This window comes from Anopheles merus, chromosome 2R (genome assembly GCF_017562075.2).
Source record: "Anopheles merus strain MAF chromosome 2R, AmerM5.1, whole genome shotgun sequence".
NCBI classification, from domain to species: domain Eukaryota; kingdom Metazoa; phylum Arthropoda; class Insecta; order Diptera; family Culicidae; genus Anopheles; species Anopheles merus.
Genome location: NC_054082.1, coordinates 40,574,108 through 40,601,888, shown reverse-complemented (window position 1 = coordinate 40,601,888; position 27,781 = coordinate 40,574,108). Strand labels below are relative to the sequence as shown.

Below are 27,781 nucleotides of genomic sequence, written 5' to 3'. Positions count from 1 at the left end.
TCGAAAAGCTTTCAATTTCCAAAAGGCGCTACGAAAGAGAAATCACCTTTAAAATGTATTGGGATTATCTCAAACAACAATCTTTTTCTTCTATGTTACTCTTTCTCAAGGTTAGAATAATTGTAGCTCGGTTAGACACCTTCAGCCAAATTTATGATAACCGCTATTTAAATGACGATCCAGCCCCATTCGAAAATACGATAAATGACAATAGTTCCAAATACTTATCGCATCAATTTGACTATGACACCTCAAAACCTGTTCCATCACCAAAATAACAAAACGATGATTTTATTTCATTTCAAGGTTAGATGACTAAATTTGGGACATCGCTAAGCCTGCGATTGGTGGTCGTCCGGCTCAACCGGACCGGGGTTCAACCAGTGTCGATGTGATTAACCACCGTGACCATCGCTCGGTGGAAGCTCTGTCTGTCGATTGATCCAAACCCAAAATACCTGCGGATGGAAGCTGATGTAAATCAACAAAAATTATGGTAATCTTTTCCCGTCCGGTGTCGCTTCTTCTTCAGCAATTGCCTTGATGAAGTAACACACCTCCCAATCAAGTGATTCATTGATTTCGGCGATCGATTTCGGCACCATCACGTAATGTCAAAGTGCGTGGCTTGTCATGGCATCAGGTAAATACTACCACACAACGTAGTTTTTTTAAAGCAAATTTTGCAAATCTTGTCAAACTGAGCATTCTCTTCAAGTTTCAATATCTTTTTTCTGCTTCGTGTAATATCTGTCCTTCACAAACCCAAAGCGATACACAACCACCTCAGCAGAAGGCGTTCATGGCGTGAGCTCATCATAGACAGTGCTTAGCCTATCTCTTGGTGCATTTTATGGCCCTGAGGTCAACCAAGTTTAAGTAGCTCTGCCCAACTCCCCGTTTACAAGCTGCAGCGTCGTCCGACACCGAAACGACCCTCGTTCGGCATTCTCGTACGCGTTACACGAATCTTGTCCGCTCTCGTCCGCAGCCGTCAAACTAAAAACTGACGACGTGCAAAAGAGCATGATGCTGCAGCCGGCAAGACAGATTACAGTGCGGGCTACTCTCCCAACAGCCGTAGGCAGAGCTCGAGACAAACAGTGAATCGGTAAATATTTGCACCATCCAAACACCACACCAGCGCATATCGTTTATGTGTCGGTGCGAAAAAAGCGTCATTTCCTTGCATACGACAACTAGCGACAGTCATTCACGGTTGACTCCACTAATTAGGATCACTCTGCGGTAGAACATCCACTGCCAATGAGCTCGTTTGGTCCGTGGGTGGGGAGCAGCGCGTGGAATGGGGAGTGCATTAAACGTCCCAGCTCGGGGATCATATGTTGTTGATAGTGAAACATACACGGGTTCGCAGGGTAGCAAGGGGCAAAGTGTTTATCTACCAGTTGCTAAAAGAGAGCTCGAAACGTTCCTCGCAGGTTAACGGCTAGGAGGCTGACGACCATCAATCTATTGATTGGTCGTAAAATTGACGCTCGGTAAGGATGGTGTTTATTTTCGATACACGACACCGTTGTTGGTTTTGTCCTCTTCTGCCGAATTCCAATCTTCTGTTCAAGGCAACAGCGATCAAGATCGAACATCAAATTTGCCAAGCCATCATCGTTGGTGCTGATGAGCGTAGGCCGGAAATCGTATCAGATGGATGGAAACGAATGCGCTGGACACTTGAATTGCAAATCCGCGCTTGTTTTGAATGCTTATTCGGCTGAGACTGAGCGGATTATGATGATGAATAGGAGCAAATAAAAAAGTCTAGCTTGGTCAATATTTTCTTAGTCATGGCATTCATGACTTTAACGATGCTGCTGCTAGGAAAAAAATAATTTTACGATAGAAATCAAACTCTCCCAGAAATATCTTGATAGCCTACGACGCCAACAGATATGAAAAATGTAATATGGACGTCTCGCATAAACCAGCTGTCATACATCAATGATAGAACGCTAATTGAATTTATCTTTAAATTTTATCTGTTCCTCTGTTAAATTGCTCTACAACGCTGGACGATAGAGCCATTTAATTCATACTTGAATTAATTTGATTGTTTAAATGAAATACATTGCCCAATTGATGTAAAATCTAATGACATTGACAACAAAACAGTAGCATTTTCTACTATTATTATTTTGCAAAAACATACAAATTAACTAATGATTTAAAAAAGTATTTTAAAATAACCCATCATTGAGTGTACATGTTTGGGCTCATCACATATCTATGCTTCTTAAATGATAATGCACTAATGTTAATGCCACACGTACAGACAAAACGTTTAAATTAAGTGGTAGCTATTTGTAACCAACGTAACGATGATCCACTAACTGTTTGAAGGACTAAACTGTAATTAATTTATTTGAAACATTTCAATACATATTTTTCAAGAAATTTTGAAAAATTTCGTGTAAAATTTTATCGTTTATCGAGGTTTTTAGTTATATTTTAGCATTCATGAACCTTATTGTATTGGTATTGATTAACAGTCATGAATTCTCACACAACTACTAGGCGTCTCCATAACGGTTTTTTTTTTTTGAATTTATAAAAAATGGTCTGGTCATGTTGCTAGTTGATATTTTTAAAAGTATGATAAAACACTTACTTTGTATTTTTATTGAATATCTGATCACAAGTTAATATTGAATAAGTGGCCACGAGCCTTACAACATGAAGTCTATCATTAGCTTTACATATTCTGGAAACTTAATTATATAACCACGGAACAGTGGTTTCTAGTGCTATATGAAACGAAATAGAGTAAATCAGAAGCAGTAGAATAGTTCAAACCAAACAATCAAAGCGATAGTACTTCTAACGAGCCAACGCACACGGCCGTTTGCATCATTTTGGAACCGGTTTCACTCCAACCCCGCAATAAACAATGACGAAATCATCGTTTGCCATCCGGTGATGCAATGAAACTGTCAGAAAGAGCTTAGAACTTAATTTTTCTTCCACTAACTACCGCAAAGTGAACAGTTCAACAAGATCATGCACTCGTGTTGGCTTCTTTGCTATCGTGTTCCACTTCTATCGGTACGTTTGCTATGACTCGTTTGGTGAATCGCACCAAACCATATCGAAGTCCGGGCTGTACCCCGTTTTCCCCCAAAATGACCCAAGTTCAAGTTGGACGAAATAAAAATTTATTGCCCCCTTTCCATCGTCAGCAAGGCGAAGCGAAGGCGACTTTCGCACTTACACGACAGACGCGACGTACCTAGCAAGATATTTCGGAACCAGTTCAGTGTGTGTGTGTGATTTTTTGTAGCACAGTGACTTTAGATACTTTTACCAGCTCCATTGTGGTCGATTAGGAGTTTCATCTTCTTCATCTTCCAGTATCGAACAATGTGTTCACGTTGAGCAGACAGAAGAAGACTTAGCTAACCGTTGTCCTACAGTCGTCTTAAGTCGATCCCCGTTGGTATAGACTTCGAACGAAAGCTGCAAACGAATAAAGCGTCATTTATGATCTTTATGATTCGCTTGCAAACTACAAACTTAACCTTTTTGTTTTAAAGAGGCGTTCACATGTTTCATCACTTTAGATTCAGTACCATTAGTGTGAATTTTTCCGAGAAACCCATCTGACACCAATCGCACGCCAAGGCATGCTGCAAAAATGGGCAAACTTCAAACATTGGATCGATCGTATGCATTATGCATTGTTATTGTACATTGAATGGCTCTGGTACGGGAGAACTGCCCGGAGGACTGCGATGGTAGCGTTTCGTCCATATATTCTTTGCCACCGGGCGCCGTTCAACACTGCTACCGCTGATTCCAGCGTACCAACGGTGAATAATGATAGCGACCCCGAGACTAAAGCTCGGCCCACAATCAAAACCGCTGACAAGCTCGCAAAGACTCGATAATTCTTGGCAGCACATTTTCGCCAATAGACCTTTTGCAATCTTTTAGTCACTTGTGAAAGTAAAGCGCCAACGCAATAGCGCCTACAAAGCTGTGGAATACAAATTCTTTAAAAACCACATACACACTTACATACACTTGCTCGTAGCGGCACGAAAGGAAGCAGAAGAAAAGGATGCAAGCAAGCAACCAGGCACGCCAACACTCCGAACCCTAACGTCAACCCCAAAATGGTAAGCTTAAGAACTTAACAAGGGAAACGTGACCAAAATCGCGATGCTACCGCGCGACCACGTCCGCGCGCTGTCGTTCGGGCACCACGTCCACGCTTGTGCCGAAATCGAGCGAGGTTGGTTTACGAAAAGAAACAACAAAACCACCCAGCACGACATTGAGGCAATGGTACGGTCATCAAGAATCTGTCACCGGGCAAACTTGAAGGCGCGTGGAAGCGTCCGTCTATGCCAGAGTTTAACCATCACCGCACAAAAAAAAGGAATCATGAAAAACGTGAAAATCGTTACTCCACAGTTTCAAAGCTTAGAGAGTACAGCTCCTTCGCAATTTAAGCAAAGCTTGCCACACCGACACACACACGCGATAAAAAAAAACACAAGAGAAAGAATCGAGCCTCCAATTTGGATCCAATGAATTTTGTTTTGCTCCCTTGACTACTACTCCCCCTGTTGCAAAGCGTGGCACCACCACCGCCTATCGCCATTCCCTCTGATCCACTATTCATGAGGGTGCACGCCAGAATAACAACAAGCAAATTACATCGTGCTGCTGGTGCTAATGGTGGTAAGCCTAGCGGGGTAGCGTAGTGTGGGCAGAGCGGGTCTTTTACATATAAATTTACTTCCCAACCCAATCGGCCCCAGCCGACCAACCCCTCCTTGTCAACACTTGTGGAGGAGAAGCGCCAGCCGTACGTGTTTTCACGCATCAACACGGTTGCATTATAAGTATTCATCATTGGCTTCCTCCTGGCGTCGTAATGCTAGCAACATTGCTCATTAAGTGAGATTGATGAATGTGGTCTAGCGTCGCGACCAGGGAAAACGTAGCGAAAAGCACTCTTCACTCCAATGTAAGGCAATTAAAAAGGATGAGTTATTGAGCCTGCATTTTAGTTTGTTAATATGGTATGTTTGTCACATGCAGTTGACAAATGAAATAAAAAAATAGTTCTTGGAAAGCCTTAAATTAAGTCGATCACAACACGACGAACGAGAAATCAATGCAGGCATACAAAATTTTCATTGTACTATCAATGTCAAATCAATCAACCCCGACCATGTCCAAGCGTTATTAAAGGCCAATAACTTCAATTACAACCAACAAAGCATTACATCATCTGGCTCGAAGGATCGAATTATTTATGGCTTCTGCTAGGAAACCCATTCATTTCTAAGTGATCAAATAAAACATGACGACGAGATGCTCAGATCTATTTGCAGATCAATACGCAGATCTTGCCATCGACCCATCTACGTCCGCCAGCAATCAACAGCTTCAAGTGTCCAGTGTGCCATGTGCGACTCAAGTCATGCAATTGTCGGCGAACGCGTTTTACGAGTTCAGGCCATTTCGTTCTCGCACGAATGAAAAACTCATTACAGTTTCATTTAATGCTCGTTAAAACCGACCATAAACGTAACTCCCCAAAATGATTCTTAATGAATGCGTCTATCAGCGATGCAATGCGTGTTTGCTGGCCGAAGTTGACCCTAATGATGATCAAGATGTGAATGATTTTTTTTTACTATTAGATGAGCTGTAGAAATTGTTGTATTGAAATTCTATTTCAAATCACATCTTACAAACTTAGCAATATATATTGCTGATCCGATCTTACGACTTTTGAAAAGCAGACTTTCAATTACTCAATGTAAAATGACTCCACATTAAAATCGTGACAGTAACACTTAAAACAAACCGTGTAACTATACACGAACAGAGAGATTTTGTTTCGAGTGAAGAAATTATTCGTGACAACTTTTTCAGATACGAATTGGCTTAGAGTAAAGACAAACGGACCAAGTTCGTTGTGAGTTGTCACGAAAAACAGCCAAATCCACAGAAAAGAGTAATTACGAAAGATATAGTAAAATAAATTCCCACAAATATCCCAACTGTAAAATACATTGTAAACCTATTCTAAAACACACTAATGGAAGAAATATCAAACCACAGTCTCGCAACCTATAGATAAACAAACGAAATTGGTAGCCATAATCACAGTGATTTCCAAAGGAATAAAATTGGAACGAAACCTCAACCCAATCAATATTCGCAGAGCGTGTGCAAAACTGATGGTACACAAACAGTATGATATTTTAAACAAGGTATAAGAACAACAAATTGATACATTACGTTTGGCAGTGTGCAAAACGGCAATAGTTGATGATTTATTGATCATCCAATTATTTGCGGTCAAGATTCGTGGCAACCGAATCGCCCGATCGTGATTGTTGCTGTTTGGCGAGCAAACGTCGAAGAGAGAATAACGCCAACATGGAGAAACAAAAATGAAAACACAACAACGTGCAGCATAAAGTAAGGCATAAAACATTTAAAAAAAGGGAGAAGAAAAAACCAACACTTCTCCCTTTCTACACTTCATCATCCCACCCCGACTAACACGAACATCTTGACATTAGTTACCTGCCAGACCAGACCGTTTCACAATATTCCGAAACGCGCGTTCTAAAAATAACATGGCCACAACATTCGCCCGAATACATTACGCCGCGAGAGACGTGCATGGGCGTGGGCTGCGGTGGACAGCGCGAAGAGCGAAAGAAATTAATTCTCCTCTCCAAAACTCCACGCGGGCCAGCGGTACACGGTCCTCCACCAACCGGGGCGGCAAACCCGTTCTCCTTGTTTGCACGGGCGCGATTAGCAAGCACGCGAGCCGGAGCAAGCAGACGCAGTGCAGACGCAAGGCCCGGTGACCAGCCGACCGGCAGCGGTTCCGGGGGATTTCTCCGTATGATGTGTTCGTCTTGTTGGCGGTAACTCTCGAAGGAAGGATCCTCGGAAGAGTGCGACAACGAGACCGGATCTGATCGCACACCGCAGGACGCCCGGTGCAAAAGAGTGAAGTAAGAAAAAGTACTCCCTCACTCACTGTCTTGGATGAAATGGCAACGGGAGGTGGGTGCGATCGGGTGGCTGGAGGTATTCTTTCTTCGCTGGGGTTGAGTCTTGTTGTGACTTGGACTGACCTTTGCTGATGCTTTGGCACGGTGGTGTCGAAAGGAAAGGATTACTCGCTCGGCGTTCGACTTGATGCATCCACAAGCGACGAACGCACTGGAGAAAACATTCACCCACCGGTCATGCCAGCAGTCTTTGTAGCGTTCCATTTATGTCAAAACATACTCGGAAAGCTGTGCAAAGCAGTTTCATTTCGTCCCTTTTCATTTGCTTTAAATGAATGTTATATGTTTTACACCATCGACACTTTTAAAGCGGTGCCATTATCTAGCATGAAGTTTATTCTTTTCCCCTGATATGAGCTCAAAGTCTCCTTGTTTTGGTTTGTGGCTTCTTGCACCTTTTCGGACTGTATAAAGTCCCATTCTTTTTAACCATAAATGTAGCACAGACAAAAAAGTGACTAGGGCAACAAAGGTTTGCCTTACAGCCCCACACTTTAAACCTCGGCTGCAGGCCCAAGCCCAGACCACAAACCGGTACCACAATCGCAATCTCCTGCCGCGAGCGGTTTCGGACTGCAGTAGACTGTCCTTCGCCTACGCGTAATAGACGGGCTGATCTTGCGGCATAATAATGTTCACTCAGGGTGGGCTTTGGGGGAGTTGCAAACCATCCCTTGACTCATCGCTGGGGTGCTACGCTCCCTACGCCGTCTAGAGAGATTGGTGCCGGTAAATTAAGCGTAAAAAATCCGTCGTTGTGGATTTTTCGACGCTGTGGAGACGTTGTTGCCCGCTGCATCTCAGAAGTGGCCCCGGCGGTATGACACAGATATCAAGAAAGTGATTGAGGATGCTTACGGCTTGCTCCGATGCCGCTTCTTGAGCAGACCCATAAACACACCCATGAACTCTTCCTACGATGTTGTTGTTGTTCGCTTCTGAACCGCAAGTGACAACGCGTGCGAGCGGGAAAGGGAGGCGACAGCGCTTTAAAAGCGTTTTACTTTGTTGTCTGTCGTGGGGTTGGTCTTCTTACAGTACTATCCCCCTCTGCCCATAACAACATCGCCGTGCCTGATACGAATGCATTTTTTTGCATGAAGCAACGCTCAAGTAAGGGATTTGCCAAGGGTGACTTAAGCACAGTCGGTAACAAAGTGTAGCATTTTATAACAGTGAACCGTATTTGTACGACATTACCGAGTGCAATTTGAGTTTATTGCTATTTGTTAAAATTATTTTTTGTACGCATACAAATTAGCCCTTAACCAGGTGCAATAAAAACAACAAAAAATGTTCCGTAGACATCATTAAAACGCATCCCGTAGCTGGCCCCATTTGCCCGTTATTTTGGTACTGCCTGTGGTATCTCAAACTCCATTAATCTTCTTTGGTTTGGCCTCGTACGCGATAACATCTTTGAAGATGTATCTGTGGCATGATGACGAGAGCTGTGCTGTGTATTGTACCAGAGAAGAAAAAAGATGCATTAATGCACATACCAACACACTGCCGCGGCAGCAACATTAGTGAGCTGCATGGATTGCTTCTCGCTCCTTTTATGTGCGTTTTTCTGACGGCCGAGTTGCCCATCAAGCGACTCCAAGATTTGCTGCAATTTCCGTATCGAAATAGTATTTGCATGCGCATCTCTTCGCTTCACAAATCTCAACTGCGGTATATTTTTTATGCTTCCCTCCTTTATGCTCTCAACACGCACTCGTCTTGATGCACTTCAACCCTTCAAGCGGCTCTTCGCCTGTGTGTGTGTCTGAACAAACGTTGAATGGCCGGGTGCGACTAATGAATCGTACGATATTCCCATGCATGCCATTTCCTCCCTTCCCCGCTACTGGCAGCCAAGTTTATGTTGGGGTGGTTCGCGCGTTCAAGGCCAGAAGCTTTGAGTTATGTGCAACTCGGTGTTTGCCTTCTCTACTACCGACCATCGTACCATCCGCGGTACCAAACCTAGCGCGCGGTCGAAGTAAACTTACAGTGTGACAATTTGGAGACCATCACCGACCAATAGCGTCGTCATTCGGATCGGATAACGCCTGCTGATTAAACAAATCACCATACACATTACAAACACAAACAGTGTCGCTCTCGCTCTTTCTCTCACTCTCACTCTCCCTCTCTCTCTCTCTCGCTTGATCGTCCGATGTAAATGTTGCCCTTGGCTCATTCATGCGAACATGCCACGGTGCTCGCCACGAGTGAGGATCCACTTGTCCAAATTCCTGATCGGCACCCTGCGCCGAAGGGTCGCTGTCTGCCGAACCGAAGCAATACAGACACACACACACACCTACCGTCTCAAAGGCGTGACAGAGAATGTGACAACGACGGTACAGCAGCAACTACAAGCGAAACGTGCCCGTCCGTGTCAAACAACAGTGCTGTACGCCCTTTTGCCAGTGAGCAAATTTGTTTCCCGCGAACAAATGAAACCAAATCAGCGTTTCAGAAGGGAAGGGCACCTAAAGCCGTTTGCTAGCTGTATCCTAGCTGTCGCTGCCAATGACATCATATGTGGCTGCGTGTGCATGTGTACTTAGGCTGCTTTTCAGTTTGACTCTGCCACTTTGCGTTGCCTGGTCCCTGCAGCGAAAACTGCAAACATAGCACAGAAGGCAAACAAGCAGCCGATTTCACGTACGATTAATATTTCTCGGTGGACAATCATTTGCCACCGGGACTCTTGAACACGGGTTCGGTTCATTGACAATTAATGCGCATAAGAATAATGTTTGTTATTCGTCATGAAGGAATTCGGAATCGGGGGTGTTCATGTTCGTGGTAACATCGTCAATGATAGAGCATGGAAATATCTACCAGAAACGATTATAGCTTGTACGGGAGCGGATAATATTCAACTCATTCATTGCTGCGGAACACATTCATCAATCCATCTTCTTACATTTGAAAAAAAAAACACGAGCAATTCTCGGTTCATTTTCACTTCGCCAGAAAGCGTACTGCGTCAGCCAATTCCTTGTCGCCTCTGCCTTCACGCGGAATGATTATTTTGGCTAAGTGTGCCGTTTTGTCTAGTTCTTCCCTTTGTTGCGTCCCTGGTTGTTTTCTTCTTTGTCTCCATTTTCACATGTGCTTCGCCTTGCGCTCCTTCGCAACACACGCACCATCATATCCCTTTTCGCATTGCAGGTTTTTGCTCATGCTGCACAAATGTTGCAAGTGTTTTGCATCTGTTCGGAATGTAGGTACACACAAACACCAACGATGCCCGATCGTACAAACACACGGGCAGGATGGGGGGGGGGAGGGGGGGTGTTACGGTGGCGAAGTGCTTTGAACGAGCACACACACTGTGTGATGGGTAATAAATTAAAACAAAAACGTGGTCGCCGTGCACTTCATTTTCATAAAATCTTGCAACTAACCAGAGCGCGCTCTAGAGGACGCAACCGAGGAACGTCTTCACTGTCTTGTCGTGCTTTGTATGGGAAGATCAAGCAAAAAGAGCCATGCAAAAAAGCTATATTTCTCTTTATTACAAGGAAGTGTATTTGTATCAAAAAGAAAAAAAAGATGCATACCACGAGTTCTATCACAAAATAGCTTAGCAAAATTGTTTGTTTTGAAAATTCAACTAAACCAAGTTATCTTAGATAGTTATGTTCAAAAATAATTTAAAAAATCATAACAATAATTTATAGAATAAAGCCACTTCTTTCCATGCATACATCACAACCTCGGTATAATTTCACAACTCATAACGGTCATACTACTCCAATCGTATGGCCACGATGCCCCGTGCTCTCGTAAATCGTACATACTAGACAAAAAAGTAGTACAAAAAAAACAATCAAGATCTATTGGCCCTGCATTTTTGTATCGTTCATGTTCATGTTCGTGTTTGACGAGAGTAGACATGATACAATGTTGAACAATTTAATCAAACGGGAAAGAAGCACGAAATACTATACTTGTACATTCTTCGTGCTCAAAACTGTCTTCCAAGTTATTCCTATCCTGCCATATCAGATCAAACCTTAAAACAGTTTACATTCGATCAAATTTTACTACGGCTGATTATGCCGAAATCAACTCGAAACATGTAATAGACAAATGGTGAGAGAATGCAAGGTGGCCCAATTTTGCGTTCCGTTTCAACATGTGTCAATTTTGCTCATTGTTGTTCTATGGCATGCAAGCGAACACACAAAAATAAACGAATGTTTCTCTTTCTAACTCCCGATCCCGGTCCTCTGTTTAGTTCGCTCATCCGCTCTCTCTGTCTGGTGGCACAGCAAGGTACGGCAACTCAATGCTTTCTTGACCTGACATAAATTAAAATAAGTCAACCACACACGCCAAACACATCGCACCATTAGAGAGCATCGCAAGCACCATTGGCCCATCGCCCAACGTGCATTCCTGGCGGTTCGTGAATCACATTTCTCACCGGTGCCTCACTGCCTGGGTCTGCTGTGATGCTTCTGAGTGTTATTTCACAACAGCATTTAATGTTTTCACTCCCTCTGTGCATGCTATCTATCATGTACCATCAAGAATTTAAGGTAGATTTAAGGTAGATGCCCACACGATGAATTATTTATTTTGCCTGTTGCTATTATCACACTTTTATGAAAACTAGCTAAACAAACAGAAGCTCAAGAGTGATTATAAAATCAAAATATAATTTACTCAAATGACTTCAACATATTACAGAACCAACGAAAAAATAAAATAAATGCCAATACCCCTAGACCGACATGTGAACCACGGTCGGATTATCCTATTTTTCATCCACTCACTAAACAAACAACCACACACTGCTTTCGCAAACACTGCTCACCTTCGCTGGCAGGAGTAGTAGTGTGGAGAAGAGAGCAGGAAAAAAACAACATTGCACCACAGCCAAATCCATATGCTCTGGAACGATTCTTCCCCCAGTTGCCTTCGGTGAGTGCTACGGAGTATTTTTTGTTTAGTTTTTTTTTTTTTTTTTTGCTTTTTATCTCACCACTAAGGCTAAGGCACGAAGCATAAAATAGCAGATCGGCGTAAAACTGGTTTCGCCCGAGGAAAATATGTATTACGAAATCGACCACGACTAGAAGCATTGCTTGTCGTTTTAAGCGCTTCGTAGCGCTTCTCTACCTTTGCCCCCTCCGGGGCTGGATCACGATTGCCCGCGGAGTGTTATTCTGTCATATAAATGACCATTAGCATCATCGCCACGGCCATATTTCTTGGTATCGCGATGCAAAGCAGCGAGCAGCAAACATATCCCAATCCATCACAACTTTGTTTGCTTAGCGCGAACAACGTGGAGGCGGATGAATGTTTCCTCCCGGTTGCTCCAGCGTGTGCGGTGTTTGATACATTTACCAAACATGTAAACTATTTTCGAAAGAAGATGCTTGCTGTTGCTGTGGATAGCGCTGTATGATTAATGCTCCGTGAATGCTAGAGTAATCTTTCTCCCTTTTTTCAATTTCAATTGAACAAAAAAGGAAAAAAGAACTTTGACTACTTTAAACATTTACTTCACATTCTGCCAAAGTGGGATTGACATTAATTATCGTAATTTGTAACAGTACGGTAACAGTTGCTGTCCCCCCCCCCCCCCTCCCGAAATGCAAACAAGATCGAAGTTTGCATAAAGAAAGTCAATTAACACTCGCTTGGAGCGAATGGCCCCAACTGCCATTTAAATCTGCTTTATCTTCAGCCACTCTGGGGCATGCATGGGCCTCCCGCAACGCGTGATGCTTCCCGTGGCGTACACACCACACAGCAACAGTACATATTTCACTTGATCACACACGATCACTAGGGCGTTCCGTTGTGTTTGCTGTGATCTCATGCAGCCAACCCGCTCGGTTCGGCTGTTGTTTTTGCCGTGCTTGCAACGGCAATATCAATGTCTCCGCCAAACGCGCCGAGCGTCACATAAATAATGTGACCGATGAGAGCATCCCGAGTGAGTGCCCAAATGTGCGTGTGAAGCTGTGCCAGCGCCGGCAAAAGGGCCGGTCGCGTTAAATTCGTTTTCCGACCTTTTGCGCGACCAAACGGGCGGAAAACGCACACATGTGCACATATAACTTGCTTGCGGAAGGCAGAACCGCACACATGTGTGTACGGGTGCCGTTGGACGGGAGTGAAAGAACAAACAGCGCACGAAGGAAAACTCCTGTCGCAATGGCCGGATGATGGAATGGCGCTACGGCGAATCTGAATGTCGAACTGCTTATGACATCATCGTGAAACACGCTGCGGTGACGGATCGTGCAGCCCGGGAAATGTGGCCGGCTGGTGTAGGATAAATGTTATTTCAGCGCACGGTTTCACCCACCCAGCAACTCCGCCGCGAGCGCGTTGCTAGCGAGTTCTCGTCTGGGATTTTCTACGAAATTTTGCTACAAAAAATAATGCACTAATAAAAATAACAACACGCCAACAATAAAGATAGTGAATTAATGCGTCTGGCCACATTTCAACTGCATGTCTTCCTCCCAAGCGTCTATTCGGTCGGACTTTCTTCTTCTTCGGCAGGCATCAACCGTATTGTCGTTCATTGTGCAGCTTGATGCGACCTCTAAATGCAGCCGGCTGGCTGGTTCGATCGATCGATCCTCCTGTCTCCATAAACAATGTAGCCGAACTCGATGCCAACGCGATTTGCTTGGGCTTGCGATGAATTTTTAGCCATTAGGTCATCGACCAAAAGACCGACTGCAGCTTAAATCAATATTTGCTTGCTTCTACACACCAACCGGAGTCGTCGGAAAATTCGGCCATCCCAAGCGCATTGCTTTTTTGTTCTCCCTCCTGTCTGTGCCACCCCCTGCACCGCGGAGCGATTGCGAGCGACCGAACGATTTTGCCGCCAGTACTAATAAACAAATGGGCAATGCGCTTTCCGACACGGATTCTAACGGATTTACTCGGTCGAGCATTTACTTGGGGCGGGCGTGTATATGTACCCCGTGCCGTTTTATAGTGTCTTGCAATGCTCTTGCACCTTTCGAAGCGAGGTGGAGCGATATTTTTCTGCCTTTCATCGGTGCGTGCGCTGTGTGGTGGCCTTTATGTCTCCGCGCTCGAAGCTGCAGCGGCACATTCCTAGCGAAACACTTTTCAATCGTGTGGGAAATTTGGATTGTGGTTTGAGATGTTGGGATTTAAGTTCAACTCTACTTCTTTCAAGTTTTACTGTTCTTGGTGCTGAATATCCAATTTCCTGGTTTTTTCGTTAGCATAATTTAAAACAAACTTAGGGAAAGCCTTTCAAATCGTAAGCAGAAATTTTGCTTCCTTGTCTCAGAATAAATTGTCGTTGCCATCACTCGTAATGCTGAATTTCAGGGTTATACGCAGCACACTCTAACATAAAGCCAATGCGCAACCGAAACATAAAAACTGCAGCCCAAGCGCACATGTGCAGCAGCCTCGAATGATGCTCACCCCGCCTGGAGCTCGGTAGATTTACGTCCTGCTGTTAATATAGCCTTTTTTGGACCAGTTATATTGAGCACGCATCCATACACCCCCACCGCACCCAAAAAAACAATCCCATGATCTCCCTCTTCCGCTGCAAGCCTGTTATGCTGGCCATGTTGCAATAGACGCACAGCAGACGACCGACCGAACTCCTCTAAATTATTGTCATTAATTTTATCGTTCCGCGGCGCATTGTGTCGCCCGAGACGCGTCGAACGACGCAGCCGCACTCGTTAATAAACGATTCGAACTGTGCGCGCTGCACTTACTTCACATTGCGCCCCCCAAAACTGGCCTCATGGCACCAGACACGCACTCGGGAGCAATTTCTGTGACGTAAACCGGCTGAGTCATGCGTCTGGCAAATCTTGTTTCTTCCTTTCGCAGCAAAACAAATGGGCTACAATAAATATGTGTACCGTTCTGGCGACGCGTCGCCATGTGATGGCATTGTCTTGTAAGCGTCAGTGGTCTGTCAGCATAAACAAAAAGTTGTGCAGTTCGGGCAAACCACATTCTACTTGCGCGCACGATGCGCGAGATGGAGATGGGGCGGAGAGAAAGCAACAGCAACGAAAAAACCGGTCCGATGTGCGCAAGGGAGAGTTGCATATTATTGGAGCCGTTCCGCACATGCCAAGGGTGCAGCGTATCGGTACGCTCTAATCCTTCGATCCGAGAGGAGAGGGGGCTTAGCGAATTAATTTTTACGATACGGTTTACATTTGCATAGAAAACAATCATTTGCCTTCAGTTGCAGGAGAAGGAAGACGGAAAAGGTCGATTAAAGACGACTGTATGTGCTCCACGTTCTAATGTGGCATTGATTTATGCTTCAGTTTGTCTAACTGTCAAACGCACAATCGTGATCCATCAATTCTTGCAGTAACGATAGAGCGAATCCGCACGACGGACGTGATCATATACGTATGTGTTATTCAAAAGTATTCTCAGCGTTTTATTAGTATGAATTTTGTATTATCTAGTTAATTTGGCCCGGTTGTACGATTAACCAATATAATTTTGGGGATATTTAATAGCATTAGAATGCGCACAAAGACAACGCAAATCCTAAGTGCCTCTTACGGAGTGTTTATATTAGATCTATCGAACCTATCAAACCCTTCGAACTATAATCCAGCAAGTGATAAAAAAACTCATCCATCAAATCCATCATACCGTCAATTGAGTTAACTCCAAACAATTTTGACAGGAGTTCGATGGGTCAGCTACTGAAGATTTTCATGTGTAACAGGTGGTTAGAGAGAGAGAAACCAACCCCCAAAAGGTTCAGACCCCAAACTGATCCTAGTACTGTTGTCAAGCCCATGTCGTTCCTGCCACTTATACATATCCCACACCAAATCTGACACTGATTCCAGGTCTTAGAGTAGGTCAATAACTTACAAAAGCTATCTCGAACCCATACCTGCCATGGACTTTATCCTGATCCCATAACGGTCCCATACCTTTACCAAAATTGTCACTGAACCCATAGCCGTCTTTGAACTGATTCCGAAGTTGAAGCTTATGTGTCCACATGTCCGAAAGTCGGGCAATCTCCATTCTTTAGCAAAATGATCACATAGGTTACCATATGCAACATACTGTTGTAATTAAATAATTCTAGTTATTGGTCATTTTCGGTGCTTAATGTGCGTTTTAAGTATCTTAACTAGTAGAACACCAATTATGATGCCTTTGCTGAGCGTTTTTATGATTACCTAGAAGTGGGCATGGTTGCATTACCTTACCTTACCATATTACCTTATCATATGTGAAGTCGGTATTCCAATACTTTTACTTCTTCTATTTGACATAACGTCCTACGCGGACATGCCGGCCTATACAGGATTTCGAGACTTATTTAGTAGCACGCAACCGAATAGTCAGTCCTTGCTATGGGGGGGACGTTCCATTCTAGGTTCGTCATGCGAGCTGATGACTGTACCACAAACCACGACGCCCTTCGTATTCCGATACCGTTTGTTGCTAGTTCAAAGAACTGTTTCGGAAGCATCAAGTGGATATGCGGTGTAATGTATAAGAAAAATTAAATGAGGTGACCATCACTGTACATTAATTCTCAGCAAGAAAAACAAAACTGCATTTCAAAAATTAAATTAAATTTGTATCATTCTTCTCCTAACCTTTCCAAAAAGTAAAAACTAAATGGGCGTTGTGTTTTCCATAACCAAAGTGGTTGCGATTGTATGGATGTAAACTAAATAAGAAGCATGCAATTAGCCGCTAGAAAGTAACGCTGATCAGCCTTTACCAGAATTTTATTGTAGAGAAGAGATAAAGATTTTAGAACGATAATATTATAACAACTTTTCTTACACCAAACCCGCATAAGAAACATCCAACGAACTGGCCCTCTGATTGCTTTCCGTGTTGCGTAAGGCGTGATTGAATAATTAATTCTTATGTGCTAGTAAACAGCCCGAATAAACACCAATAATGCTGATAACAATCTAATTGACCCAGGTCAATTGTGCACGCACGCACAGCCAATCAACCTAGCCCGATAACACATCCTTTCCCCTACGCACGTTTCGACTGTGCTGTTGGAAAACAATTTTCCAACCAATTTTCCATATGCCTCAACGGCACCAGTGGGTGACTGTTAAAGTAACCTCTCCCGAAAACGTCCACCTTCTATAACCAGAAATGCCAATTGGCGGCATCGATTGTATCAATCTACTGGCCACCCAGTGTATGTCGGTCGGCCCGTAGGCAAAACCGTTTGGTCGGTGTGAAGCAGATATAAAAACCAAAGAGAGAGAGAGAGAGGGAGAGCTTGGGGAGGTTCCAGGGAGGTTTCAGCCATAAACGATCTCATGTTACTGGTGGCAACGAGATGCATGTTTTGGTTCGTTCGAAACGCCTAGGTTAGCACCAGCTCCCGATGGCACGACCGTTGACGGTACAATGGCTTCCTAGTTCAGCGAGAATCTCGAAAGCCCATCGCCGGTTCGCTCGCCGGTTAGTGCAGACAATAATCTACTTTATCAGCGGTCCAGAAAACCAGAAAATTAATTGATTCTCACCACCACAGCAAAGCCCAAACCCACGCTGCAGCGTCGCGAGTCAAGGGAGGGAACGTACATTTGCCGACATAAATATGGCCGTGGGGTTGTGGGAGTTGATGGCCAGGGTTCATCTCGCCTGTCTTCGAACGCCGAGAGGCTGACACCGACACCTAGACAACTGGTTTTTATTTTTTATTTCTTTGCTCCTACCATAGCACCTTCGTGCTAGCTATACGCATCAAAACACAAATCGCTGGGCTGGGTTCCGCTATCCGATGATCCGAGACCTACACGGTACTTTCAGACAAACACACACACAAACACATACCACACCGTGAACGCGGTGGAAGGTGGTGTACAAGAGGGCAAAAGGTCCAGGCACTAATCCATCTCCAATGGAACAGGAAGGTAGTGCAAGGAAAAAGTTCATCTATCACCCTAAAGCCACCATCGCGCAGCGGTAGCTGCAATTATTAAGAAAACAATCTGACAGTAACTTCTGTAGGCGCTTGTGATGCTCTAACCGTGTTGTTCTCGTGGTTGATGATTAATGATTTTGGAGCGGGCTAAAGAAACAAAGTTGTCAAAGCGGGTATGGCAGTCCAACGGTTATGAGTGTCATATGTGTGTCTTTGGGAAGATTCCCAAACAGTGAAGTAATAATGAAAAGAACGCGTATTATTATTGTCTCGTGCCGTTGTGCTGTCCGTTAGAACGATTTTGGATCACATATGTACCCGGAATTGTTTAATTAAACACTTAACTGATGAAGCAAATGAGTAAACGTAATGCTTTATTTTTAAAACATCAACGAAGCGTGAAAAATTATACATTCGCTTTAAAATGATAAAAAGGTAATTAAATACCGAGGCCCTACTTCGCGCCGAAATAGTGTGTTTCTGTAACGATGACGTCAGACACGAGAAGAAAATAATCCCTCTTTCTCTCTTTCTGCGCTAATCCTGCGCTACGTGTGGTCCGCGCTCACATTAAAGATAGGCCGAAACATGCCATGTACGCGCTAGGTAAACAAAGACTGCTCTTATTTTGTCTACATCTTGCCCGTTAAATCTTTCGCAAAATCTATCGGCCAAAGTCTCCGATCAGATTTACAGCAAACGGCGGTCTGTGTATTTTCCCTTTGCGTAAACAATGGCGTTTTAGGTTTAGTTTTCTTTACCTATTATTAAAATGGCAGCTTCTCTCAGTTTCGTACGTTTCTCGTATTGTGATCAGTTGTCTGCTCAGTTGTTTGGAAAACTGTAAGAGAAAGACAACTCGAACCATGGAAGTGTACAAATCGGGTGTTGGCAAACTTTTTAAGACGATGACAGAAACGACAAAAATGAAAGAATAGAAGATTTTGTATCGTTATTCCATAAAATGTTACTGCAGGTCGGTTCTACTCAACTCGCCCTGTTATAAAAACAATAAATCTGAACCAGCAATTTGAACACACTTACCAGCGACAACAAATGCGACACTTTAAAAAAGGGGTGATCTTCAAAAAAATGGGAAAACTAATCGTGCCTAATTATATCGTTTAGTTTATAGTTATTTGGTAAATAAATAAGATCTTTTCCCGCTGCACTGTATGTCACGATGAAGGCCAGAATGTGCTTGAAATCGCATTTCGTTTCACCGACGATTCGCTCCCAAGTCACCGTAATGTAGCGTTGCATAGAAGAGTGTCTTACCGATCGTATTGCCGATCGTGGGCAATAAATTCGAATTAAATCCTGCAATCGAAACAGCTCTCCCCAGACCCTTGAATGAGTGATGCACTAAGCAAAGGCTCTACAGAGGGAGGCCGGAGAATGGGAAGCATAAATTTCAGCTCCCTGTTTTCAGCCTGCGAACTGTTGGGGCACCACACACAAAAAAAAACGAAAATTAATCGTTTAAAAATATCTTTCGCTCATTCACACACTCTCACTCTTCCTCTCTTGCGTGTGTACTTTCGATTGCACCCGTAGGTGGAACACCCGTGCGGTTAGGTTCGTTACAGTGTTGGACTGCTTACAAGCTTCCACACCATCTCGTCCTCTCGGTTATCTGCATGTGCGCGAGTACAGACTGTTCATGGCGATAGCTCTCCCTCCCGAAATGTTTCACCAGAGTAAACAATTAAACCTCGTAAAACAAGCACCATCTTGACGGCTACACTCTTCTGCTTTCATTTCAAAGGTAGCGTCAGTGATTCATAAAACAGAATGTATGCCACACACAAAAACACACACACACCACAATGAAACCGGGCATCTCCGCCGATGGCCCATCCGTTGGAGGGCACAAATTCACCAGCATCAGCACCATAAAATCTAACCATTTCATCACACAGCACCGGCCGGACACCAGCCGGTCGGTAAAACCCCGTGCGAGAGGCTAATCCATCTAAATGGTGGCCAAATAAGACATAACCTTCAATAAAAGCAGACCCAAAAAGAATGTGTCTAACACCTTGGTCCGCGTGCCCACCCGCGGACGGCGTAATTTGAGGGTGATTATAAAAAAATTCATCATAACACATCCGACAAGCCCGCGCGGACTGGAATGGTCATTAAAAAGGTGGCGAGCGAAGGCAAACGGAACTGAAACGAGATGCGATTTCTTGTGAGTGTAGAAATGTTGACCCATGCGGTACCGAACAGGTACCGGTAGGGGGAGGGGGAAGGAGGCAAATTAGGAAAAATTAGATGCTGAATAAAAAACTAATTGTGTGCTGAATAATTCATCAGCTGCTGAAAAAAAAGCTGTTGTACCGTCTCCCCGGTCCCACAGAAGATTCATTAATTCGCAATTTATGTTGCAGTGGCTTCAAACGCGAACCTGTTGGTGGTATAAAGTTGTCGTACACTTTTGGGAGCGTTTTTTTTTTCTCTCGTCAAAAAAATGAGCAAATTGAATTTAATAACCATAGTAAACAATACAGCTGAAACAAAACTATTCATTCACGAGAAAAGATTCCATTTGCTCGATCGAAACGGTTAAAACATTTGATTCGGTCCGTTCATTCAAACGCAATCCATTCTGCCCACGTACAATGGCATCATCGCACCCAGGCGTTCCCAGTGGCGATTTTCGACAGTGGGTGAAGTTTATTCGGAATTACAGCTCATAAATTTCCTCCATTTCTTTGCCCGCTTACAAATGAAAAATTAAGATCTGTGACATCATCTTTCGTATTATAAAAATGAAAATTTATTGAACTGTGGTTCGCTCAACGCTTTTGAATAAATTTATCTCAAATTGATCTTTTGAAGGATCCTGTTTTTGAAAACAAATATTTGCCTCAAAATTCGCTTTGTACTCTTTAATTGTTTTCTGTAAGCAAGCATTTGCAAACTATTTCAAACATCGCACGCCACAACAACGGCTACATTGTGTCTCATCATTGCCTGTGGAGAGGGTAGATTTTGAGAGTGGTTAATCTCTTTTCACAAATTCATGATAATATTCACCGCACCATATACTACAACGTGAAGCATCCATCTTCCAACTTGGAGCGCATCATGCTTCCGTTCCGTCGAATCCAGCATATGCCGCCAAAATTCACCGCACCAGGTTGGCAACAACCTTCCTAAAGCGGATTGCCGTTGTTTCATAAATTATCAAAGTGTGAAAGATGCTAATTATTGGCCGAGCCTTTTTGTCGGTTGCCGACCGGTGGCAAACATTGTTTCGCGGTAGACGTCTAATCTCACAAATCCTTCTCATTCTCTCTCTCTCTCTCTCTCTCTCTCTCTCTCTCTCTTTATTTTTCAAACTGGTGATGCTCATCGGACAACTTTTCGGCGGCGAGGTCGAAAAATGCAGTAAACTAAATCAGGCACCCAAAGCAAAATTCAACATCAACCCAAAAAACCGCTTCCACGGCAAGGTGTACCGTGATTCACGCGGTAGAGTAGATTGGACTTTTAAACTTATCTAGGTGGATTTTATGGATGTTTAAATTAATCATGCCGCTACCACAGATAACACGGATGGACTGTGGAATGTCGGTGCGATAGCTAGAGGCGCACTTTGAAGCGTTGAAAGTGCAGTTCAGAATGGAATTGAATGCATTATTTTATTCACCTCAAACTGCACCACATCATAGTGAATTTCTTTATATATTTTTATAACAGAATATCGCACTATTGTTAACACTATTAATATCGTATTTTTAAATTACGGCCCAGGTGGATGTAACAAAACCGGTAGACATTTATATTCAACATAAATGAGAAAATCTTTTTATATATGCCCAAACAGTAGCAAAATTTACTCATAGGTGCCAACTATCAAGGCTACAAGGCTAGCCTGATTCAAACTCCCATCTCCAGCTCTTGGTTGCGTTACATCATCACATGACTATTTCTTTGGAATCATTATTCATTTCCGTTCCTTTACATGGACTTCTTATCTAATACTTAAAAATGACATAATTTTTGTGCGGAGAATTCAATCTTACAACAACTATCGTTTCACTCCGTTGATTCACCACTGCAAAGTTTTACAATATTCCAGAAAAGAGATGACATCAGTAGCATGTGTAGCGTGTTCAAAACCAATCGAACAAAAGTAGTGCCCAGCAGGAGGACACGGTATCGCGATAAGGCACAAAAGCCCGCGCGCCTATTCATCATCAACGGAAGGCGTGAAAAACTGTCACTGCTCGAGTGCGTAAAACCCTCGAACAAATTGATTGAAATCCTATCCCAGCCACACTATCTTCCCATCCAGCCCTCCTGTAGCTGGCCTCCGAAGATAGGCCATTCTGGCGACGATGCCGGCGGTGGCGGCGGCAGCAATAATATGATAATTAAGCGATCGGTTGAGCGCTACGAAATGAAAGACACCGGCACGGTCGTGTCGATTCCGAAAGGCCAATGCCGCGCGGAAAGAAGCAACCCACGGGCCCGTGACGAGTGCGAGCTGCTCGAGCGCCAGCCTCACGAGCGCCCTCGGCAATGCCACGGCTCATGCCCTAGCCGGTCGTGGCCGACCACATTTGGTGCTATGCGCCATGCCCATATACGGCGCACAAATGACCGGTTGGGGGGTTTCGGTACAGTTTTGTCTGCCGACCTTATCCCTCTGAAGCACACGCATTTGCTCGAGTTTTGCCTTCATCCATCCAGCAGGCACAGAGCAGAAGAAACCGATGCGAAACACACCAAATAAGGAACTCCCACCTCCGTTCGTAGTCGAACTACAGGCGGCACACACACACATACACAGTCCCACATTCGTTCCATATCTCGATAAGCGGCTGCGCGCGGTAGCTTCTTGATTTCAACCTACATATTCTCGGACTCGGGATCAACTCATAGAAACGCTCATAGTCCCTCTACCGCAGGCAGTTCGATACGTATATCGTATGCCTCATTTCAACAGCACCTCACGACCCATGACTAAGATTGATCTTCAGTCCCCCCCCTCCCACAACCCCATGCAAATGCTCGCGTCGGAACGAAAATAGCTCCCATCGCGCATGAAACAAACCCAGCATCGCCGTCAGGAAGGGTCTAAAATAAAAAAGTGTATTCCACATACCTCCGTTTCCCACCATCCCCGCCATTAGCTGTGATGACCTCGGATCAACCAAGAGGAAATCTTATCCTTGAAGAATCTCAAATTCTGCTCCACCCTTCTCCGGCTTGCAGGGGAGCTTTTTTACAGCCAACCGCACTCCGACCAAAACCACAAACGACGCCACAAACCATTTCACCCGATCGACTCGGTCGCGAGCTCTACGGGTACGGCGGTCTGCGTGCAAGGCGGAAGAAGGCCAACCAACAAATAAAAAAATAGCAAGCATCTTAGCCTAATGGCAAGGCTTGTCTGAAGCAAACTGCACAACATTGACTCCAGCCTGGCCGAAGGAAGAGTGTTAATTGAAAACAGGTTCTTCCTGAACTGCTCTGCCAAACTGCGAGAGGAGCAACTGTGTGTTTTTTTTTTCTCCTTTTTGTTGGCGAAATAAAATCGACAACAAAAACGGTGCAGGCGCTCGGGATCATTTGTGCTAAGCGAAAAATGCATCTGAGTGGAGCTGTCTGGAGCTTGCTGGTATCTTGACAATGAGGCAGCAGCATCAGCAGCAAGCATTATAAAAAGGCCCACATTCAGAAATGCGGCAGCACAACGTATGGACATAACAAAATATGTTCCAAACTATAATGATGCTATTAATCCATCACGGGAGGGCGAACATATCCCCAAAGCGTCTTGAACGAACTAAAGAGCATGAGATAGTAAACCGTTTCTCATACGTTGGATGCGAACTCAAAATATGTGTTAAGGCAATAAATGCCTCATAAATTGGTAAAGGAATGTATTTTTTTTTCAATGCTGGCAAAGAATAACGTGCATTTCGAAAAAGTTCTTCCCAACTTGCAGGACGATAGGAAGACATGTTTGAAGAATAAGGTTCTTGTGCATTACAAAAAACAAAACTAAGCGCAATTAATCACCTGAAACAGGCGCACTTTAAGCCTGTAAGCCAAAGTCTATTCAAAAACAACAGAGAGTAAAGAGCCGAATTCATAAAGCCACCATAAAAATGTGAGATGAAAATGATGAACAAGAAGAGTATTTTGTTCGCTATCTAAGCAGCAAACAGCTTTGCCGACCACTGACCCGGAAGATTGATAGCAAGAGATATTTGCAAATCTTAATCCCAACTCCAGGATACGGAATCTGTTTGCAACTGCACCGGACGAGTGCGCTTAAGCAACCTGACGGCGCGGAATTTCGCGATCCGGCCACCCGCATACCAGTGGTGACGCCATGCGCACAAAGCTTCAATAAGCCCTCATCTAAAACCATCCTCGAGTTCGTCTAAGCTTACCTCCAGAGTGGACCTCGCCCGAACACCCCTTCCGACGGGGTTGGGAAACGGTAACCCACCCGTTCCTTATCTTCGTCAGCGCGCACAGCATACGCCTCTTATCGTGACCGTCGTGTGCGATACGGTCCGATGCGTCCCGCGCCCGCGTTGCGTTACATCATGCACAAAAATATGCACCCACAGCCCACAGCGCCGGGCCCGAACTCCCCTTATCAAGAACCACCTTGTCGTCAGAGGCCGCAGCACTACTCGGGCACGCTACAATCTGTGGTATTTTCTAATCAAGATCATAAGACCCATTCACCCGAACAGATGGGTGAGAGCGGTAAGGGAGGGCGGTGTGTCAGCCAATTGGATCACCTCGGTAAAAGACGATCGGCCTCTGCTGGATACATTGTAGCGCACAGTAATGCCTCCCGCGGGCTACATGATACTCCAAACTCAATGCAACAGGTGTCTGTATGTGTATGTCCACATCTGAAAGGAGAGGCTTGAGGTACAATGTTTCTGATAACCTTTTTTCCTCTCCACCCCACTCTTACATACAGATTCTTATTCTACGCAACGCTCCGGAATGTACTGCAGACCTGTACACACGAAAAGTAGTGCTCCCAATCCGATTCTAGCCTGCATTTCGATCAACACTCGTGGCACCGAACAGCCGGGCACCCGGATCGGTCCCTGAAGGCGACCCACTTCAGCGGTCCCAAAGTGCTGGCTGCGTTTGTCAACAGCGAGAGTGTGTACTCTGTTTGCTCTTTTTCCGAGTGGCGCGACCGACACGCACCCCATGCGCGGACCAACTTCAGCCGTACGCCCCACACACTTACCTCACTCTCCACGATGGACGGCTGTTTGCTGGCTGCATCCGTACCGCTGGCGGCTAGAAGTAGCAGCAGCAGCAGTGCCGACGCCGCCGCTACCCTGCACCTTACGGCCGCCATTGCCGAGGCGGCGATGCGATCACTTCCGCTTGGCGCGTTTGGTTCGCACGAGATCAGCCAATGGTGCGGTCCTACTCCGGAAATGCGGGACTCGAGGAGGAAGAGCAGTGCACGCACCGCCAACCACTAAGCGCTTGTCCTGTTTGATTTAGCCACCACAAACACACTCACACCGTGCACACACTATCACCGCGCAAGATACACAACCGCACAAATCTATCACACTAACGCGGTCACTAAGAGATAAAGAAACGGGTGTTACAACAACAACAACAAAACCAAAAGGAAAATGTTTTTGGAGGTAAATGTTTCAACATGCGCTCGTTAGTATCGTATTCTGTTTTAGATTGTCTAGCACACGCCCAGACACACTTTCAACGAGCCCACCAGTCGTCTAGCAGATACGTTCAACTCCAGTGCCTACTAGCATCTAGCATGGGAAGTTGCATCTTCCCCACCAAACTTTAAACCCCCCTAAAGAAGGAAGCATTGCGTCACTGTAAAGATCACAGGAACGATCAAAGTAGACGCCCAGCGTGGGCCTAAAGCACCGAGAGCAAAACAGCGAGTGGAGAGTGAAAGAAAAGGCCACGACCCCTTAAGGTAAATATTAGCAAACGCTCAAACAATGCAACACACAAAACTAGATGACGAACGATAGCGCGGACGACGCGATACAGAGCGGCCTATACACACCAACGTCTTTTTATCGCGCGCGACCGCTCGTTCGCTTATGTGTAGCCCCCGTGTGGTCTCCTCGTTATTTCGTGCCCGTTTTCCATCGCCAACTGTTAGAAACTATGTGTTGCTTATGTTTCTTCTTGTTCTCTTTTCATTTTTTCCCTTTCTTTTTTAGCCCTGCACGCGCTATTCCGCTCTTCTTACACCCCTCACTGCCCAGTCGAGAAGATGAGATGCCGGGGCCCGAGTTCGTTCGATCTATGCCGATAAGAAGAGGGGGAGCATACGAATTGATTTCAGATTCAGCGCGGGAACCCGCTCGATACCGTGTGTCTATGTGTGTGTGTGGTTTTTTTTATTTTATTATTACCGGCTTCCAACAGAGGGCTCGCACACGAAGAAAGGTTCACACTAACACACACGCACGCATACCGCCCAACGTCTCACAATATAAGCTAAATAGAAGCGAGGCAACCGTGGGGCATGCATCTGTTGTCATCTAATTTTGGACTTGATCACAATTCCGTCTCGCTGGGCAGCCTGTTGTCGTGAGGCAACGTAAGCAACGAAGCGATCGCAAACACAACACACATTTGTACATCCGCTCACAAGATATTCCGATTCCGACAATGTTCCGCTGCACCCATGGCGGTCAAGCGGCCGTGAACGCGCAAAAGTTCGGCAGCCCAACGCGGATGATAAAGTAAAAGGGCGTGATCATCGTAGTCCGTCACCCTCCCCGGATGGAACGTGCTGACGATTCAACTCCTTCGCCCTGCCGTGCGAACCCGATCTTGTTGCCCCCGCCGGGTTGGGCAGTCAGATGGCTTAGCGGGCCTGTTTTCCGCTGACGAAGTGCGTCGATGCCGGGTGTCGGAAAACAGGGCAACCACACGTAGTCCAGAAAAACAAGACCGGCGAAGACGGTGGACCGGACGAGCCAGCAATTGGACACTGGCGGTGCACTAGCAGAGTCACCCGGTGACTGATACACCCGCGCACAGTTACACGCACAGAAACGCACACTGACACACACACCCACCCGGCTCGAAGAAATCGGCTTCTTCCCCCGGCACCGGCGTCGATCTATATAAAAATACACTGCCGCGCACGCACACACACACACACCCACCCAGCACCACCTTACGCGAGCGTGTACAGCCAGACGCGCAGACTTCTTAAACCTACCCCCGGTCGGTGATTTGGTGGAGACGATGGGAAGAAGCGGTACCGGGCCGCAAAGGGCACCCCACCAAACACTCCACTGAGCAACACACTGAGACGGACACACGGGTAGTGTGTGCGCAGCAAGAGAGGGAGGAACAGGTGGCGAGGAATTGAAAGGAAGAAAGCACTGCCGAAATGCCGAACCACACTGGCTGAGCCGCGGCCACGAACTGAGCTGCGATACGCAACCGTCGGGTGCGCGAAGCCGAAAACCTTGCGTATCGTATCGAGTCAGACGAAACGAAAATGAACCATTCCCGCCTGATGATCACGTCACTAAGCTCCGTCACCTCGGAAGGCGTGAGTTTTATCCGGCCCGGCGTTTGGATGAACGCAATCCCCACTGTACCGCGGGCCGTACGAGCGCAGCCTCACACGTGCTCATCTCAGAAGCTGTGGAGCTCATCTTGGCGATGGTGCTGGCGTGCGCTTTCACTGGCTTTGCCGTTCATCTCACGATGCGCTCTTCCTCCCCACCGGCATACCGACGAATCGTACCGGCCCAGATGA

At 45.3% G+C, this 27,781-nt stretch overlaps 1 protein-coding gene across 19 annotated transcripts in view; it reads right to left on the bottom strand.

The window, feature by feature from the left end:
- The window catches only part of LOC121588473 (basement membrane-specific heparan sulfate proteoglycan core protein), a 96,574-nt gene extending 69,116 nt beyond the window's left edge, over nucleotides 1-27,458 (bottom strand). For 17 of the 19 annotated variants that reach the window (XM_041906453.1, XM_041906476.1, XM_041906450.1 and 14 more), the window contains exons 1-2: nucleotides 27,233-27,458; nucleotides 25,250-25,599 (exon numbers count right to left, since the gene is read on the bottom strand). In XM_041906453.1, coding sequence (XP_041762387.1) covers nucleotides 25,250-25,363 — 114 coding nt within the window. In that variant the 5' untranslated portion in view covers nucleotides 25,364-25,599; nucleotides 27,233-27,458. Of the gene's footprint in view, nucleotides 1-25,249; nucleotides 25,600-27,086; nucleotides 27,105-27,191; nucleotides 27,210-27,232 lie in introns of those variants that run through there. The other 2 variants (XM_041906451.1, XM_041906452.1) reach the window with 2 other exon arrangements.
- Nucleotides 27,459-27,781: the final 323 nt, after the last annotated feature.